General features: G+C 29.8%; 1 protein-coding gene and 2 long non-coding RNA genes across 3 annotated transcripts; all 3 read left to right on the plus strand.

Moving 5' to 3' along the window:
* The first annotated feature begins 4,798 nt into the window (after nt 1-4,798).
* Nucleotides 4,799-6,542, plus strand: LOC134283471 (uncharacterized). Its single transcript, XR_009995484.1, has 3 exons — nt 4,799-5,246; nt 5,967-6,091; nt 6,342-6,542. It is a non-coding gene; the product is annotated as an uncharacterized LOC134283471 (long non-coding RNA).
* A 280-nt stretch (nt 6,543-6,822) lies between these two features.
* On the plus strand, nt 6,823-8,750 carry LOC134283472 (uncharacterized). The gene is made up of 2 exons (XR_009995485.1): nt 6,823-6,905; nt 7,410-8,750. It is a non-coding gene; the product is annotated as an uncharacterized LOC134283472 (long non-coding RNA).
* A 6,973-nt stretch (nt 8,751-15,723) lies between these two features.
* Nucleotides 15,724-19,767, plus strand: LOC134283473 (uncharacterized). Its single transcript, XM_062765926.1, has 4 exons — nt 15,724-15,826; nt 16,470-16,542; nt 18,134-18,281; nt 19,617-19,767. Exons 1-4 carry the CDS (start codon nt 15,781-15,783, stop codon nt 19,677-19,679), a joined length of 330 nt encoding a protein of 109 aa, XP_062621910.1. The 5' UTR covers nt 15,724-15,780; the 3' UTR covers nt 19,680-19,767.
* The last annotated feature ends 1,110 nt before the right edge of the window (nt 19,768-20,877 follow it).

The following is a 20,877-nucleotide window of genomic DNA, read 5'->3' on the forward strand; positions in this document are numbered from 1 at the left end:
GCCTAGAGGACATATTTTTTAAAAATATTGCAGAAGAATTTGTTTTCTCATATAAGATCGTTAGCATTTTCAGCAGTGACATCTACCATGTAAACATTAAATCATCGTAGCACATATAGCGTAAACGATTGTTGTAAAATGTTTTATACGTCGTATCAATATTGAGACACAACACACTTCCTCACCAGAACACCAGACGGGAAGAAATGTACACAAAAACAACCATTTGAACATCATGCTCATGAGAATATATTTGAAAAATGAATTTAATTTTTGAAAAATCACAAAAGGACATTTCACTCCAGCATATTTCATGAAGCGATGCAAAAGTTATTTCAATCAACGATTATTTTTTAATCAAAACAGTACTACAGTTTTGACGTCAAAAGTGTCATTATGACGTCACAATGGATATTGCGCTCATCCATGTACAGGAGTAAATGAAGTGTTTTTCTCTTGCAAAGAATCTGAAGGAAAAATATTTGTAAATGTAAATATTCAAAATTAATTACAATAATTTGCCAACTAAGAAGATAATTTATGGAAGAAGATATTTATTTCAAAAGATATAATGCAGATACAAGTTTTATGAGATAACCTCTTTTCATTGAATGTGTCTGACCCCCCCCCCCCTTCCCTGATTCCAGATCACTGATGAGAAAGGTCATCGCTGAGTGTTCAAACCATGCATGAAGAATTGGGCCTGTGCACTGGTTAAGAATATATTTTATGTATTTATACTGACATAGTAACAAAATGAATGTTTTGGAGATGACAAACGGAGATGGAAAAAATGAAAGTTATTTTCGTGACCATTGTCGGTGATAAGTAAATTATTCTGCTTCACACATAAAATAAAATGAGCATCAGCTGCAAGATTTTCAGAGAAAAAGGTATTTATTTATCTATACATATGGCCTTTATTGTCTTTAAACAGATTATGCATATTTAAGGTCCTACAACAAACCATCATATGAAAATCCGTGAAATGTTTTAATATTCTAGGAAAGGGGGAAGGGGTACTGAAATCCGTGTAGCTTCAAAAGAGTCTGATTACCTTACATCATATTTTAACCATAAGTCACTTATAATGACTAGAACAGCATACATTAGTTCTGGGAAAATTCATTGGGTGATTTTTTTGTCTAGACATTAAAAACTGCTATTGAGGTGAAAATATTACTGCAAATTTACAATTCATACTTCCCCAAAAAACAATGGCATTACTACATCTATTGATTGCTTCCAATACAATTTTTAGTTACAATAAATATAAAGCATATTATTCAATATCTAGGGGAAATTATTTGATTTGTTTCAATTTTGTTGCGTGTATGACATAATAAATCATTCACCTCATAAATATCAAAAGTTTTAGAAAAAAAATGGTGGTTACCATGGCAAACATAACTTCCTAATAACCCTGATGACCATGGTTAATACTTCGATATAATGGTATCACTGACATAAGGCACATTATAAGTAAAAATGAGAAAAATTCATTTGGCGGAATTTTTTCACGGACCCTTGCAATCCTTTCCTTAATCAGACTTGCAGATGGCAATGTATTAATTTCTGCAATAATATAACAGCTTAGCAAATGCCATGTGCTCAACAATCTAAATTTAACATAAAAAAGGGTATGTAAAAATTTAAACCAGATCCGTTCAAGTTAAGACCTTCCCTAATTACCAAATATAGGTTTAATGTTAAGGGTCTAAGCTTGATATGAATTACTAGTACCATTTTTCTGAGATAAAACTACTCTCTTTGGGGCAATTTTTTTTTAAATACTCGTAATTCTTGTTTCTGTTTTTACTGAGTTAAATTGCCCTTTAGACAAGATGCAATATAAATCTAAAATAAACTTTACCTTAAATCAGATTTATATGAGAAGTAGAATGGGACGTTTGGTTAACCCCTTTTTAACGGAAATTGCGGGCAGGTTTAAACAGTATTGAAGAGTTCATACTTTAAAATATTAAATCTCTCTCACTTCAATTAGGGAAGCAACTACTACACATTTCCCATCAAAATGCAATAGGGGAGGATGAGGTTATTATAGTTTTGAGAAGAGCTAGTTTTCAAAAGCATATCGTTTAAGCATTAATAAAGTTATTACTATGTGTTTACATATTTTTACATTCTTTATTACTGGTTCTCTTTTTTCTATAACTACTGGATAGTTAGTTCATATATTGTGAAGTAGGGGTCTTAATTTATGCATATAGGTATATAAAGGGATGGATAAGGGGGTGGGGGTGTTTTTAGGACACACGTTGTTATCATTAAAGGTATCTTAGTACCTTAAGATAAGAGTGACAGGATCGTATCCATTTCCAATTTGGTTATGCTATTTGGGTTTGTTTCAGTTCAAAACCCTTGAAGACAACTTTAAGCAACACTTGCAAAGATAGTTTTTTTTTCTTGCAAAGATAGTTATTTTTTTCTAAGTTATATATTACTTTGTCACGCACGGAAACTTTGATATTTTTCTTAATTTAGAACATCCGTGCAGAGAAGACACTTACACAGTAAGAGGTGTTTTACTCTTTTTAAAAGTCATAAAATGAATGACAGCATTTTAGGTAATTTATGCAAGTAACCAATGGAAAAATATAGTGTGGTAAGTATCACCAACGGTAAACTGAATGAAGTTGTTTTATACGGACAAGTCCTTGACTCCATTTTTAAAAACTTGTGTTATTTCTTATTCTGTAAGTTTGTATTGTTGAAAGAGCAGGCCCTGGTAGACGGCGACCATTTGCGTTGAGGTACTGCCGCCGTCACCATGGTTCTTGGCACCCCAATGGTGGCGGTTGCAGTTCCTTGATTATTACTTGTAGCAGACACAAGTAGCCATGGCCCTTGCAAGTGTCGTATTCCGTCACACCTCAACGCAATTGGGCAAGTGCAACACATATTCTTACGTTCATTCCATTGTTTATTTACTTGATTGATATTTGAATTGAATGACTGATTAATAATTGAATGATTGACAAGTAATTGACTTGATTGATATTTGAATTGATTGATTGACTGATTGATTAACAATCGATTGATTGATTGAATTTGATTGATTATTGAATTGTTGACGTTCATGCACTTGTGACCTACCCAGTGCATGATCCGCCCGGTTTGGGTCGTAAAATTTATTGTATTGATTGTTGATTGTGGGGCAGCCCTGTTTTAACCCCCGCAAATAAATCACCATGGCCAGAATCGCCATATTAAACAAACAAAATAACATCCATATTGCTTGTTTGATTTAAAGGGAATCTGAAATAATCTATTTATAACTTTCGAAGCTTAAAGACGCCACAAGATTTCTTTGAGATGTAGTTCTAACGTAGTTGTAGTTCTTGATTATTAAAAAGCCATTAAAGCAAGATACACAATTTAAGCCAAATTTTTTAACAAAGTATCTTTGTTTAAAATCAGACAACCTTCATTTTTTTTATTTTCTCTGAATACATTCAGATATATTTTGTCTTCTTTATCCTTTATTTGCTTTAATATCTTGCAAGAATGGATAAGGTATGCACATTCGGTAATGAAAACAAAAATTTTCTGCCACAAATTCTTCTGCGGTTATAACGAGCTTTCGATTGAAATATCAGAAGATAAATTTGAGTTTTATAGGTATTTACACACCTTTCAAGAGTTCAGTTTGACAAACTTAAATAGCAAATGATATCTGTTTTATATTTATAAGATTGTTCACGTCCAAGTTAAAAATGTTGTATATATATATAGTTATAAATATACTAGTTAAAAATATAGTTAGTAATATAAATATTATAATTATAGATTTATTTGGAAAATGAATTAAGTATAATAAAAAAAAATTGTTTTACATAGGGTTCTACATAGCAATAATTGATCAGTGAAAATCTTACAAGCAAAATACTGAAAAGTTTTCCCAAAAATAAAGAATTCATTTAAAAGTCTTTTTTTTACAATACATTATTATCATATAAATAGATTATTAGTAAATAAAACACGAATTTTGAATTTCTAAATTTGTCTATATGCATGTGCAGTTACACCTAAAATAATTGATAAAAATTTTATCACGAGATTATTAAAATCAATTTCATGTAAACATTCCGATGTAATGACATATGCGTTGCTGTTCAAACATGTACCATACTTAAAAAAAACACGTAATGAAAATTATTTTTGCATCAATTTAAAGTATATGACATAAAAATAATAGATTAAATAATGATTCTCCATTATTTTTTTAATGAGACAGAATTTTCTTAAAATAATTATGAGCAATGGTCATGGTTATCCGTCATTTAAAATTTTTCTGTGTCGCAAAAAGAAATGATACGTTTGGGACTTTTTTTACAAGTGATTTGTGTACTTTCTTAAATAAGTTATATAATGGAACCATCATAGTTTGTAAAAACTGAATTTGATAAGTCTTTTGTCAACAATTGGAAAACAATACCTTTAAGCGGAACCTTGTAAAGTTAAGGTAGGATTCCTCTCTGGTATCTGACTAGATGGAATATTCAAAGGATATTTGTTGATATGTCTTATATATTTAGATGTAAGAGATTTACAAGACCATACGTTTCTTTCCTCGTCACAATTATACAACTTTAAATAGAACTGGTAAACTGCGTTTGAAAACAAGCAGGGACTATATTTTTGGCGGAATTGTGGCATATGAAAATATCTTCTTCTCTGTCTCTCAAAATTATTATAAAACATTGAATTTAGTAATATATTTTTAGCAAACAAAGACTAGACGAAATTTTCAAATGTAAGTTAAGGTAGAGACCGATAGCAATCACGTGATAGAAAGAATTCGCATATTTGCACGTGCTGTTTTTCCGGAATTCCGCAACGCCGTCAAATAAAAGTCTCCATTTACACATTGTCGTCCATGCTACAAGATGGCCGACGAAGCAATCGAGAAATTTCCTCGATTTAAAAGACAAATTTGACATACATATTAAACCTTTACGGTTCTCGAAATTGAAGCATCTTCATGAGAATCAAAATAGAAGTGAGACTGAAACCGACAATGAACATAATTTTGGTGAAACTACTTCTTGTCCAGTGTCCACTGCAGCACCACGTGGGTACACCGGTATCGATCTGTGCCTGATGTTGATTTCAATATAGACATTAAAGACCATGAGCCTACAGATGTCAATTGGTATGATGGAAAAAGTAAAATTTTTGCAGAACAGATTTTTTGTTTGCTGTGTCCATGTCAGATACATAAGGTGAATATTTACGACTTAGTATATCGATCATGGCTAAAGTGTTTGATTGTTTACGCACAGGTCTGGTACAACCAATATATTTAGCTCCAATTACCAATAACCTACATAGATTTTTTTACCTTCCTAAAGTTGTTTTATTTAGCTAAAAATTAAAACTTATTGTATGACCAGACTGTAACTTTTAGAATAGAAGAACAAAACCAGACATTTCTGGTGTTATAACATGATAAAGGCCGGATTGGTAAAATTAGCAAAAATGTAAAGTAATCATACTTATCTGTGCCTAACACACGAGGTGGTGTTTAGTTACTCAGATCAAAAAATGAAAAAACATATTTTGCTTAAATTGTTCAAATGCAGAAATATGTAAACCTTCTCTGCTTTGGATGACAGGTTATAACCCCTTTTATAAATGATAGTAGACATTTACTTGCTAATCTTTTGTCTTTTTGAAATAAAAAGCAAACTGTAAAAAGTTGCATTGAAAAAAAAAAAAAAGAAACAACTTTAGATCAAGTGCCAAAATAAAAAAAAAAAATAGGGTCAGTCGGGTAGCAGGAATCAAGACTATTTTTTCTTTTGCCTTATGTAATGTTTATGTACATGTATTGTTATACATTTATGTACAGGTATGTATTTGTTGTAAGCTCAAAAGGGCCTTGATTATAGACAGATATCATATTCATAGATTATAAAAGAAATATTAAATTAATGCTACAGGTGAAGCAAGCTATGGACTAGACAGTGTATTCAGCTTTCTCTGCTGAAATAATGTGACCAAATCAAGTGTCACCTGGAAAGAGGAATGTCAAGGGTGCTTAACATTAACTCCAAGATAGCCATTGGTTTGTATTTTTTCCTTTCAATTTACACTTGCACAGGTATCAGGGAAAATACAGAATTTTTTTCCAAGGGGGTGGTAAAAAGGAGGGGTTTTATAATGCATGTATTATAAATTTAAATTTATAATTTATAATGATTTTTAATCCTTGTATTTTTTATTTACACACCATAATGTACATACAGTATTATTGTATACATGTAGAAGCATTTTCTTGAGTCAATAATTTCTAAAAGATCATATTAATATTTCAGGAAAGTTCAAGCCAAATCTGCTACAGCAAACACAAACATAAAGTGGCATACTTGTGTGACAGGAAACGAGGAATATTTATGTCTGGACTGAGAATCTAACGGAAGATCCCTGAATCACTAGTTAGGTGCTCTATTGACTTAAATACATGTATGGTTAAATGCTTGTGCATAAACATATAAAAAGACATATTGTAAATTGAATTCAAAACTGAATAACCAAAACAATTGTAAAATGTAAATATGTTTTCTACTTGAATGAAATTGTTTCAAATGAAGCACCAAAGAATTGATATGATAATGTGAAGAAGTCAGTATTGTTTAAAAACTTATAAGTGACATGGTTTTTTTTAACAATACTGACTTCTCCACGTTATCATAGCTAAATTTGCAAATTAAATCAAGATTATTAATAAATTATACACAAAAATTTCAAATAGATCAAACTATCTACTTTATTTTTATTTTATTTTAATCATGTTACAGATCCCACGGAAATATAGGATCCTTTACTAATCAAGTGTCATCTGCAGTGTTACAAAAGAATATTGGATTTATATCAATAAGGTACATGTAATTAGGGACAAAACTGAATTTAAAAAATGGAATAAGATGTAAAAAGAAAAGTATTTTAATTCCACATATAATAGTTATGTTGTTAAAGTTGTATATGAATTGATGTGTCACTGACAGGTACATGTAGTTTTTTATTTCCACAAAAACTTTATACTTTGGTATTAACTCTTGAACAGTTATTGCTGAGTTTATTTCTTTTTCTTTAACCCCATGATCTTGGCCTTAGAGTGTGGCCTACATTTAGAAACTAAAATATTTTAGCTTTATCCTTATATACCAAGTTTGTTTAATTAAGACAATTCATTAATCCAAATAATTTCCTTGGAAGCAAAAGTGCCCAGATTAATGAGGCCAACCTTATATGCATTTATTAAAAAAATTCATGACATTATATAAAAAGGTATCTCAGAAGTGTCATACTATGTTTGCAGTGCAAGAAAGAAGTAAAACATGTATTTTCGTTCTTTTTGTTTTAAAATATTTTGTTCTTTTCAGAAAAAAGAACTACCAGAAGGAGACGGTAAAGGGGAACGGACATATCACACCATAAGACATGCTTCAATATCTGAATATACAGAGGATACAGAATGAATTTTGCTCACTGCAGATCCTTGTGAAAGAACACCTTTGTTGTATTGACATTAAAACAAAGGAATTGTCAGGATTCTTGAACATAACACAACTGGCTGCATACGATGGCAATTAAAAAATGCATACATGTTTACATTGATCTTTGTTAGCCAATAAGACAAAAAGCAAAATAGCAAGTTTATCCTATTACCATACATGTACTGAATGTATTCACTTTATTTTGTTGAACTACATCATGAGTTTAAAAATTGTACAGTATCATATACAGTTTATGGTGGGATTCTTCTAACTTTTATGAATCTGTTTGCAAAATCTATACTTTAAAGTTACAAATTATTACCTCTGATACATTGTATGTTTTCTTAGTAAATTATTACAGTATTTTTGTATGTATGGAATGATAACCGAATCACTCTCCATTTTCCCACACTTTTACCATGTGATGCTTCAGTGTATTGATATCTAACAACTGATGACCAGGCAGTCCTCATTTAACAGTGTAATTATAATACATAACACATTTTTATCTAAATATTTTTAAAACAAGGATAACATGCCATGGATTGATTCTGCATACAAAACTTCATAATCACTGAGTTTTCTTATTCATGTTGTACATGTATTTGGAATAAAAAAGGAATTGTTAAAAGAAAAGTGAATTTAATTCTATTGTTGTCAAAGGAAGATAATAAGACCAGTTTATTTATTTACAGAATTGGTCAAAAGATATTGTCATTGATAATTCATCCAAGAATCATATGTATAATAAATCTACAAAGTCAGTTTGAACGATATAAAGGAAAGTTCTTGTTTTTTTTAATGTAAGTGCAAAAAGGTCAACCAGGTCACCATGTGTCCAGGTGTACACGTATAAATTGTTTTCTGTGGTATAGAATGTAATTTAGAAGAATATTACAAAGAATTTACCTATTTTCTTTGAAATATTTTGATTAATTCTATCTATCAAAGTCAAATTGAACGATATAAGGGAAAGTTCTTATCTTTTTCAATGTAAGTGCGAAAAGGTCAACCAGGGCAACATGTGTCTAGGTGTACATGTATAAATTGTTTTTGTGATATAAAATGTAATTTAGAAGAATATTACAAAGAATTTACTCATTTTCTGTGAAATATTTTGATAAATTCTTGATAATCTCTCTTAGTCACCATATTCTTCAAAAGTGCATCCTTCTAAAGGAAGGGGGTAGGGTAGGGTGTAAGATAATAAACTTGTTCCAGGATGAATTTAAACCCCATTATGTGGTATGATTTTTTTCTGAAATTTAAGACACTTATAGACAAACTATAATATGCAATAAAAAAAGAAATTTGATGGGTAATTTTTTCACAGTGGAAGCAGAAGTTGGAGACTTTGTGCAATGAATAGGCAATATTTTAACCTAATTTGACCATGCATCTTGGTAAATGTAATTCTCTTTTTCGCTTACAATGCTTGATAAATTTAAGATTGATGTCAAATATTAATCCATATAGACCGATGTTTGAATTCATATGAGACAAATGATAATTGATATAGCAATAAAAAATTTACAGCCCTTTTCATATCATATTCTTATTTTATTTTACCCTGCTTTTTCAGCTCTTCGGTGGTTGATGAAGGCTATATTAAAATTGTTGAATTTCTCTTAAACTAGCCCGATGACCTACCTTGAATTTTTGATATGATTTAGAGCAAGGACTAAACACAAACATATAAAAAATTCAGAAAAATTCAATGGGTAGTTTTTTTGTTGACAAGCTATCAATCTCTACCTTAAATTGATAATAAAGGACTAAAGTTTCACAACATATCAATTAATAAGATTTTTCACACATACTAGAACTATATTGGCTTTTAAATGCTTCAAATCTGAGTACAGATTTGAGCCAAAAATCCGTAAAAAGTGTTATTTTTCTCTTAGTAAACGTTCAAAACTTTTAGTTTTTGTATCATTTTGTACCTTTATGTGACAATTTTACTTCATGTGAAAATTAGGAAAAGTTAAATATAGGAAGCATATAAAAATAACTAATAAATCCTAAAAATTTAAGAAAAGTAGAGGAAATTCGAATTAACAAATATCCATTTTATTTAAATTATCCATGTAAATTTGGTAATATCATCTTATAGGCCCTACATGGTAGTATCTTCTTATGCAAAAAGAAAAACATTCAATCTATAGAATTACAAGTAGGGGTCGCATGATTGGAAACCGTATTTTTTTTTTATTCCTAATGTCCAGGAAAAAGGTAATGACCTTGACCTGACCTTGCCTCTAATATTAAACGGTCAAATAATCTCAGAGATACCATCACTTAGTGATATTGTCCTCTTGATTCTGTGAAAATTTCATTAATTTTTAGATACAAGAAATGTGAGAAGAGTCCTACCGTAACTCAATTTCTTATGTGCTTGTCTTGAGTACCGACACAAGATTAAACTATGCCATTCAGTTTAGGACCCCATCTACACCAGTGCAATTTTTTTTAATTTTCACTATATGGTACGTGACATTTACTCCCAGGAAAAATAATCAAACACAGCACAGTACCTGTGAATATAAATCACTGTTGATTACTTCCACAGCGAAAATACATGTTAAAAACATGTTCAATTAGTTTATATTGACCTTTCAATATTTTTAGAATACTTGATCTGATTGGAAATTGAGTTTCCACTTCTCTACCTTCCTATTGGTCCAAAAACAACTCCTGTGTATACTCAAATAAAATATGAAAGTAATTTAAAAGAATATTCATATTTGTAAATATTTAAACAATTCACGAACTTTTCACTTTAACTTGTTTTAGCGTTTACTGGTAGAATAATGTTTAAACTTCCTCTAGCAAATTGAAGATCAAAACATACGTTATTATCTTTATTATTTCAATAAATAAACCTCTTCTGTACCTCTTCTGTACTCGTATAGGTTGCTAAACCTATTGTATATGTAGCAATAATAATTTGCGACTCAGCTAATCAACAAATATATCCAATTTTAAAAGTTCAACTCGGAACTTCTCCGACTACTGCCGATTATATGGTTGATACATATAGCATAAAGACGATAGTTTTCTATTATTTTATTATTTTTAGTTATAAAAATTACTTTAATAATTTTCTTTCAAAAATGGAATTATTTCTCCAGACCATTTTAAATGTTTTTTTTTTTTCAAATAAAAGAGACATGTACATGTGCGTCAAATGATTTAAGTTTCATTTTTTGCTGTATTATTATATCATATCCCCATTGGATTCATAAAAAAGATGCTCAACTTTGTAACATTTTCACAATATTTTCACTTAACTTATAGAAAGCAATCAATTTTGTAATTTATTACCGGTATTTCATATTATTGCAAGGACGTATACTAGAAAATATGGACATGTTTGTGATGTTCCTTCTGCATTATTTAAATTATTTTTACATATTTGTTTCTGCAAATAATAATGTGAAAATTCAATATTTTCCTTTCCAAAGTAGTACTTTTTCAAACATTACCTCATCAGATCTTTTTGAATATTCAGAAATCCATGCATTTTAATTTTTTTCAATTCTTAGATTTTTAAATTATTTTATTTCTGTAAATCTTATTATTTTACTATAAAATGCAAAGGGAAAAGAAGAACTCCATATGATATATTAAACTGAATTCTTTAATACTCCAAACAAGCATAAATTCATCCTTTTATCATTTGGTACGTGTTCTAAAAACAAATTCAAAAAATTCGTTGAAAACATGGATTATGATAGAAGCAATTGTATAACAGCAAAATATGCATATTATATAAGATATAAGGCATATATTCATGATTTATCTACTTGCACAGAATATGAATTGAATTTTAAACGTGTTACACTTTGCAGGCGGTTCCTAATCAAATTAATCATTCAATAATTATTATAAAAATGGTTTTGTATTTATAATAGTTTTGTAACTATATTATTAATGATATTCATTTTTGAGTTACGAAACTCACTATTTCTGTAAATGTCAAATGGCACTAAATGAATTAATAAAGTTTAGAACAAGGCTTCAATTTAATTTTTAATTATATAAAGCACACTAACTTGAACATCGAAAGGTAAATGACACTGATACGTGTATACGTATTTATTTAATTGTGCATAAATGTGATATGTTTAATTGCTCTTCAAATTACTAGTCTATAATTAAAGAGTTTTCTCAAATGAAAGCAAACATTTCTTTATCCATTACAGTACCCATGGTTTTAAAAGTTCAAAGTAAAGTTAAAAGATTCATATTTCAAAGAAAAAAAATAAGAAATTAGGTATATTTTATTAACGAGGTTCGATCCTCAGCTTTTCAATAGATTTTTGTCTTGGCCTATATTTAAAAAAATCTGCATAATTTTAGTTCTTACACTAAATTTGGATTCTATAATGCTAATTAAACAATATTAAATTCCATACCGAAAACATTTAGTGAGAAACTATATTTTGTGGCGGAAGGTTTTTTAGAAGAAAAAGATCAATTTTCCTCTTTCAAAGAATTCAGCATTGTTAAGTTTTGATTACTATTTTTACATGCAGTCTGCACACAGAGCAACTTCGTGCAGTGAAATGTTCCGTTATGCTGGTCCTAAATTCTATATTAAATTAACTGCCATGAATTCAATTACCATATTTGGCAAATATATCATGATAGTCTTTTAAAAACAAGCCCAATTTAAGCTTACACTTAACACTATTTTAGTAATATCAAAAAATAAACATCACAGACCCCCACACTTTTTAATTTCATTTTCTGGAGATATGAGATAATTTTAACCCTCTGCTAACATTCAGAAAAATGTCAATGCTTTCAAATGATTTAATGGCTTTTCAAATTTTTAACACCAGAAAATTTTTTTTGAGTGCAGAAAGATCGAATAATTGACTAAGCGATGTTATCTGAAACTATTTTTGTGGTCATTTTTTTAATGTGACTAATTCAAATGAAGAAAGACTGTGGTTGATCCAATAATTCAGTTGGATAAAAACGTTAATAAAATTCTTTCCCGAAAAGGCAAGTTTTTAAATTACTTTGCAAAATGTTATCATCATATAAATACAAAATTTTTATTGCAAATAAATCCGCATTTTAAATTTCTAATTTCTCTATAATGACTTACATGTATACATGTTTCTACAAATTATATAAATGTTATGACAAAAACATCTAAATCAATTTTGTGAAAATATGTGACAGACCAAGCTGAAGAAAACCACACTACAGTGTATTAAAATGATTTTTGCATCAATTTAGCGCGTATTATATAAAAAATGACAAATAAAATAATGACATTTTTGTTGTGAGAGATATAACTTTCATTAAATGGGTGCACTTTTTGGAATGAATATTTTACAATTGTCAGGGTTCTCCATGATTTAAGTCTTTTGGTCTCTAATACTTTACACGATGATCAAATACACTGTACGTGGGGTACATGTATCACACAACTTTTTTATACTAATTACTTGTTTGAATCACAAAAAGTGATCGTTTCAATCTGTATAACATGTTAAGCTTTACAAATACGGAAGCGTAAATGCTCTACACTTGCTGTGATATTACTTTGTACATACTAGTTGCGTGGACCATGAGGTCCACACAGTAAATATATCAGCGAGGTTAAACCGGATGCCATCGGCAAACGACAGGGTACGCATGCGCGAAAATGCTAGAGAGCTCGCCCTTTAGGCAACTTGTCCGTAGAATAATTCGCCCTATTCGAATTAGAATGTGCCATTCATTGGCAAATCGCGTTTTTAAATCCGCATATCGAATTTATATATTTATTGGTGGATCCGAATTTCTCTCTTATACATATATACTTTTATATATAAAATAAACATGGATTGTATGGCACAATCATTTTAAAAAGTAGGAAGAACTTGCAGCAACTTAACAACTTGAATAAAAAACGTCATTCAACGACTAATTCTAGCTTTTAAAAGTTTTCATCGGATTAGTTTTGTGCATCAAGGCTCAAAAATCAATTTGATATTTCAGCAATCCAAATACAGTTTGATAGAGGTCTGAAGCAACGGTTTTTACTGTGGGGGGAGGAGGGGGGGTCTTACAAAAACGATCTGTGTACTACAGAGCTGTGCTACACATGTACCATTAGATCTATTTCCCCATGATTGATTTCTTCCGCATAAATCCAGAACAGGTGTCAAGTCCCAGCCATTATGGGATACTGTGTCAAAATAGCCCGGTCTTTTTAAACTGACACAAAGGCTAATCGGAGATAAAATTTACCAATTTTGCTTTGAGACTACAATCAGACATAAGCTGACAGATCATTGTAGAAAATGTGAACAAACCTACATTAATATTCACTACACCTTGACATTTTCTTAAACTGAATTTTTGTTAGAAGCACATGCATATGGTCCATGTATTGCAGTCCTTTTTTAAAGGACATCAACTTGTTTTATATTTTATCGTCTTATCACCGTATCAAATCTAATAGGTACTTATTTATACACATATTTTGAATTGTTATTTTTGAAGACGTTTTTAACATATTTAAAGGGAACTTCATTTGTTAAATAAATCTTATTGCCTTTATTAAGTTTTATCGATTGATATATTATATTGATTTTCAGATATTGATCGAACCTGATTCCAACTCTAATTTCCGATGCTTCATGATTTATGACAAGTTAACAGATTAGCAATTACATTGTATTAAATAATTGGGGGGGTAACTAAAATTAACGACAGGTTTTTTTTCATATTAAATATATAAATTGAAAAATACACATTTTTAAGGCTTAGATAAATCACAGTTTTTCATTTAAGGTCTTAAAAAAAATTGTTGACATGTACATGTTATTCAAAAAATGACTTTAGGTGAGTGTTTAATGGTCAAAAGAAAAAGCCAATGACATTTGACAGCTAGGTTAAACTAACTTTTTTTAAATCAAGGACAATGTAGTTCATTGATTAAAAATTTTCTTTATTCGTAAACAACCAGGCAGGTGGTACCTTTTGGAATTTCCTGTCCAAAAACGACTCGAACGAATTCACTATGAAATTTAATTTTGATTTGAGGAAATACCTGGAAAGAAATTTATTTAGCGAAAATGTTACTGTTTTAAATCATATAAACGGAATTCTGTTAACAAATTTTCATTTGCTGATCCTAATGTTGTTTACGAACTCTATTTTCTCCGTTAAATTGTCTATGCTATTTTTTGGAACCATTTTAATTGCATTTAATAACCTCAAAAATGGGACAATATACGATCTATTATTACGTTAATGAACATGTTTGCTGTCAAAATATAAGAATTTGTATTCTTTGTCATTCTGCATTTTAATATGGTAGTTTAAATTAATGTATCATCGATTGTACCTTTTAAACGCCCCTCCGATGAAAGATTTTTGTGATATCCAATGCATCAAAAACTGTTTAAACCCATCTGCGTTTTCTGCCATGTTTGAACTGGATATTTCATGTATGACACTGTCAAGGTAAAGTTTATTGCTCTTTTACTTAGGATAGATGATACAAACAAATCTATATCAAATATCTGTAAAAATAGCAACTGAAATTGTCTTTATCAAAATAAAATGAATAAGTTTATCTGCATTGATATTAAGTTAAATAAAAGCATGCATCATTCCAGGCATCCATTATATTTGTTTGTTTGTATCATCATGCATAAATAATCTCACCTTGTAGCTCTTTTCTTGTATCTAAGGTGTATTATCAATGAATATATAACGTATTTAATTCATTCTTGCACAAATATACATAAAGTTTTTTTAATATACATTTTAAAATTGAAAAAGGAAGACATGCATAGGTCATTGATCTTTATTTTATAACTAAACTTCAACAAATACATTTACATATATAATTTCATCTTTCATGACCGTCTGATATTAAGATAAAATGATGCATTAGGAAGACTAAATTAATTACCCTTATTTAGATTCTTGTGCAAAACTTGAATGAATTTTAAAGGTTAACACTAGACAAGATATTGTCACATTTTTTTCATTTTTTAGCTTTTGACAACAAATTAAAACAAGTCATTATGTCATTGATTTTTTTATCTGCACATTACATTGCCCGGGGCTTTTTTGTTTGCATTTGGAGCACATTCCTATTGTCGGTTAAAATGAGGGCGGCCATATATTGCTCTTATTGATGTTTTATTAATGCATAAGTATTGTTTGAAAGAAAACCCAGTTGAGTAAGAAACTTTAAATCACATTTGCAGATGAGGAAAAGGTGTTACAACATTTTTAAATGACGAGATATATAAAAGGAAAACATAACAAGGAAAACAGAAAAGGTACGTATACAAGGTAAATTTAGGTGAAATAAAACAAATACTTGTTGGTAGCTAATACCTCAAAAGAAAAAAACATTTATATTCTTTTATGTTAAATCTTAAAGATGGGTTCTGACATTAAATTAAGTATTTAAGTTCAAATGAAAAAATTAAATAAGACAATGATTGTTTTCACAATTATCGCGTACACATCTAACAGTAAATGTAGAAAATGTGCAGATATTAAAATACAATATTTATCATAGGTACGAGTTCCTTGTGTAGTTAAATTTTTGTCAGAATTCCTACTTGAAGCACATTTAAATGTATAAAATATTGTTTTCATTTTTTTAACAAACAATATCAAATCACTGTTCTTTGAAGTGATTTCAAATTTATCAAATTGTCTCTCTTTTCGATGGAAAGAAAAATAGGGAGAGAAAAAATTTTAACACCTAAATCGGTTTCAAAGTCACTTTTTTAAGGAAGAAAAAAATTAGTTCTAATTCTGAGTTGTTTTTTTTTTATTTTAGACAATATGACATAGACATATGATTTATAGAAAATAAAAAACAAACCTATCAAGAAAGGGGTCTTATTTTAAAAGTAGTTCTATGCAAGATACAAACAAACTCTTTTTTTATTTTCATTTTATTTTTTGAAGGGGTGTTGAAAAGCCACGGATTTGACAAGGAAATTAAACAAATTGCAAAAATTCTTCAACTTACTGGCTGTCGGTAAGTTTCTTTTTTTTTCTTTAGCAACATTTGAAATTTCTAAACAAAAAAATAGTTTATTTTATCATCAATGTATGAAATACAGAGTATTTTCATCAATAACTTTAATTAATATTTATATGTTTATTTTAAAAAAAATTCATAAAAGATTTTTTTGAATAAAAATAGATTTTTAGAAATAATTAGTGAGTGGAGCACAGCAATTTAATTTTTACACGTATTGATACTAGTAAGTTTTTAGACATTTTTAAAATGCATACAAATTGTCTATATAATTCGTGGATTTACATTTGAATTTCAGTAAAAAAGAAAATTAAGTATACGAGTATTTAACATTTCTTGGCTTGCTAACATTAATCGTATGTTACCAAAAAGCTTTTTTTTTAATTCTTGAAAAAAAATGCAAGACCAAAAACTCTTGCTTTATTGATATCATGAATACATTAATTTTAAAATGAAGAAATAAAAACATATAATATAAAATAAACAAAAGACAACAAAAACGTAATTTTTTCCACATATTTTATCCATGCTTTATTATCCTTCTCTATGATGGCCGATATCAGCCTGTCTAAATAAAATTACACGAAAAAATACACGACCTATAATTTTGTCTTCTGTACATGTATATTTCTTGGAATTTGTACCTGTATAAAAATATTTTTAAAAGTAACAATTTCGCAAAAAGACGAAATCTACATGTATAAAAAAATTGAACATGTACAGACAAAACAAAACTCTGTAGCCCTATATATAAAAAAAAATGTCACTATGATTATTGTAATTGTGCTTAGACACGGATATGATGTGGAAAGGTGTGTGAACAGTTAAACATTTAACACACATGGTGAAAGTTAACATTAGCAACAAATATAGCTCGTGCTCTGTTTACAAAAACAGTGTACGTTTCACAAATGTGTTCAATTTGTGTAACTCTGTACACAACATTGAGCACGGGCTGACAATACTAGTGAATGGGTTTGCTTTCACACATTTCTACTCTGAATTTTCTGGATTATAGTTTTAATATTTTTCATTAATACACATACTTTTCTCAAGTATTATGAATAAAGTTAAATTTGAGAAAGTGTAAGGATGTTCTAGAATTTCGAACTTTCAATGACTTCCAGAAAAAAATAAGATTTTTTTTTTTCGATAGCATAATTTAAGTCACTGTGAAACTACACAGAAAATTTGAGAAAATATTAACATCAAATCTTTGCCTAAGGAAGGATATGGAGATAACGAGCAGTATTCAATCTCAAAGTCCATAAAACAATACAAAATAAGAGCAGAGCAAACAGGGACCCCCGAAACATCAGAGGTGGAATCAGGTGTCATGGAGGAGTGAGCATCCCCTGCCGACCGGTCACACCTTGTCATGATCAGGGAATAACGGAAAAAATCGTCAATTCAGTGTATAAATAATGGACTAACAATTGGTATGAAAAACGTCAGTCAGCATTTGACTCAATGATAAATTGTATCTGCTGACAAGGTCATTGTATCGACCATAGAACTTACGAAATGATGACTTTAAAATTTTAATTAGCTTTCATCTTATTCTTGCATTTGACATTGAACTTTATAGGAATATGGAGCAAGATTCTCTTTCCATACTCAGGCGATGGATTGATTATATAAAGGAATTAAAAAGGGAAAATGCTAGAATAGAGACAATAGAGAAAAGAAATTTCCAGATAGATAAATACTGCCAAGAAATGAACAAACGGATGGAGGCAAGTATTTACATTTTGTCAACAGCTATTGTATTCATTTTTTAAAAGAGCAAGCAGGAAATATACTTTTTTCTATCAATTGCATATGTTGTATTTTATAAAGTTATTTTTCAACAATGTTCAGTCTTCTTTCTAAAGGTGATTTATTATTGAAATCAATCAAATCATGATATAAAGTGTGATATTATTCAAAAGAATTTATTTTCAGGTCGAAACACTTTAAGTATATTTATCTATTTACCTACATATTCAAACCATGTTTTCTAAGAGAGAATCGATGAATTTCATTTTTTCTACTCTCATGTTATTTCATAGATTTTTCTCAAAATCATAATATTAAGTCAATATGAATATGCAAATAAATGTTTTTAAAACATTAAAATAAATTTATTAGAAAATGTCAGAAAAAGAATCTATATTCAAAAATTTTCTTTATTATACAGGTTTAATTTCTTATTGTTTAATTTTCTAAATTGATGAATTTTATAGTCTGAGGTAGGCTAAGATGTGTTTATTGTGTCTGACATCTTCAAAAAGGGGGTGATTTAACATTTTTGTGACTATTAATTATATTAAATGATATCAAGTGGATATTAATGTATATTTAACATTCTGAATCCTTAAAATATGAGGGTTGAAGCACTTTTAGGCTTTTATCACTGATAGGGTTATTTATGTTTTCGTTTTTTGAAATAATCTGAATCCATTTATTTTGATTTACGATCTTGCATGTTATGTAATATGTTAAAAATATTTCATAAAAATTAGTGCTGAACTACTTTTGCGTTGTGTAAAAGAAAGGTTAAGTAATAACAAGAGTGACCTTGTCCTTTTTTCTTTTAGACAGCCAACCTGACTGAAATCTCAGTATTTCGTTTCTGATCTTTATTTTTCATTATCATTTTACTATTTTGATAGTTGTTTTGGAGATCCGTATTTTCTCTGTTTCTATTTTGTATTGTTTAATTGACTTTTGTACTTAAATACTGTTCGATTTCTTCATGTATTTCATTACATTACTAAATTGTCTCCCAGTCTCCCCGTGAATGTCGCAAAAGACGGGTTTTAATGTATGTTCAATGACTGTGAAATCACAGATAAAACTCTCGTGAGGGTTTAATTTTCATTGCTTTCGGGGTATAGAGAGACCGCATGAATTTATGACCACCACAAAATGAAAAATTTTATATGCATTACTACAAAACATTTTCCACCTACGAAATCAAATCCCCACAAACCAATTTTTTTCCATAAATCTTGAAAATTTTTAACCTACGAATATATGTGATTTTACAGTACTATGTAGTTTTGTAGCATAACCTATGTTCTTTACAGGTCTTGGAGAAGCAATGGAATCTCCTCTCGAAAGACGAAGAAACTAAGCAAGAAGGTCCTTGAGAGTTACCTTTCACAGTCACCTAAGAAAGCCTGTTATTTCAATTTCTTTTTTCATTAAAAATGGATTGAAATTTTACTTTAAAACCAATTTTCGCCGCTTAGTTAATGAGTATTTGTTGGAAGTTGCTTCGGTCAATTATTTTATAAAGATAAGAAAAAATGTGTCTTGAATATAAAAAAAATGTCTGTTTCACTGTTTCAGGAAATCGTTAATGCTACGTTGTTAATGAATTTTATGCAAAGATACGAAGAGATGCGTATAGGTGCGTTTTCATACGTTTCGTTACGCCTTTATGCGTGATGGCCACGATGAATAAATTTCATGTGATGCGATCTCTGACGATCAGACTATCGTTTAGATAAGATGAATTACGCTCCAATAGGATTATCAAGATTTAGTTGATAAAAAGGCCTCGATCTGTCACGAATATCATGATCCGAGTTCTCGATTTGAAACGATCTTCTACGTTTTAATATGTACTCCTGCGATATAATACGTTCATTGCGCAATCTTGTGCTGTGCGACAGAATACCACGTTCATTGCAGTGCCTTTCATCTTTCACGATCAGGATCAAGATAGAACACGCTTTGAGCTACGATTGTTCCCCGGCAAATATACAAAAATCTGGCTATACTGAGTCCATTATATTTTATTTATTGAAAAGTAAACAAAATATAATCATACAATCAATAATGAAGGCAGAATTTGAGGTTGATGACAGCGCCATGAACGTGGTGTTTGTATTGTTACTATGTTCATATGGTATTGCTGTCAAAGTGTAGCAAAAGCAGCAGTATAACTTTTCTTATCTTTTTTTATTTTTTTCCACCGATGTTGCCTTTAATCGAACGGGTTCAGGTTCAGAAGGAGATAGGATCTCCCTCCTCTTTCCTTTTTCGTACATGTTTTAGGTAGCATCTTAAAAATATTTTTCGAAAACTCGGACATCTTTTTTCAATCGGGGAAAGAAACGCGTTCAATTTTCCCGTTATTTTTGCAAGCTTAAGTACTCGTAATAGAGCGTGAGCGTCCGCAACAAAGCGTGAATGCTCGTGTCAAATGGCGTTTACTCTCATATGTCCCTATCAAATCGTATCTGAGCGGAAAAATACCGTGTCAGCACGTGAGCAGTAGGACCACGCAAAGCGTCACAGATACTGACAGAACGTGAGACATCGCAACGAATTGCTTATCAG

Source organism: Saccostrea cucullata, unplaced genomic scaffold (genome assembly GCF_032062105.1).
Source record: "Saccostrea cucullata isolate Sc308-1 unplaced genomic scaffold, CSIRO_AGI_Scuc_v1 ctg5167, whole genome shotgun sequence".
Taxonomy (NCBI): domain Eukaryota; kingdom Metazoa; phylum Mollusca; class Bivalvia; order Ostreida; family Ostreidae; genus Saccostrea; species Saccostrea cuccullata.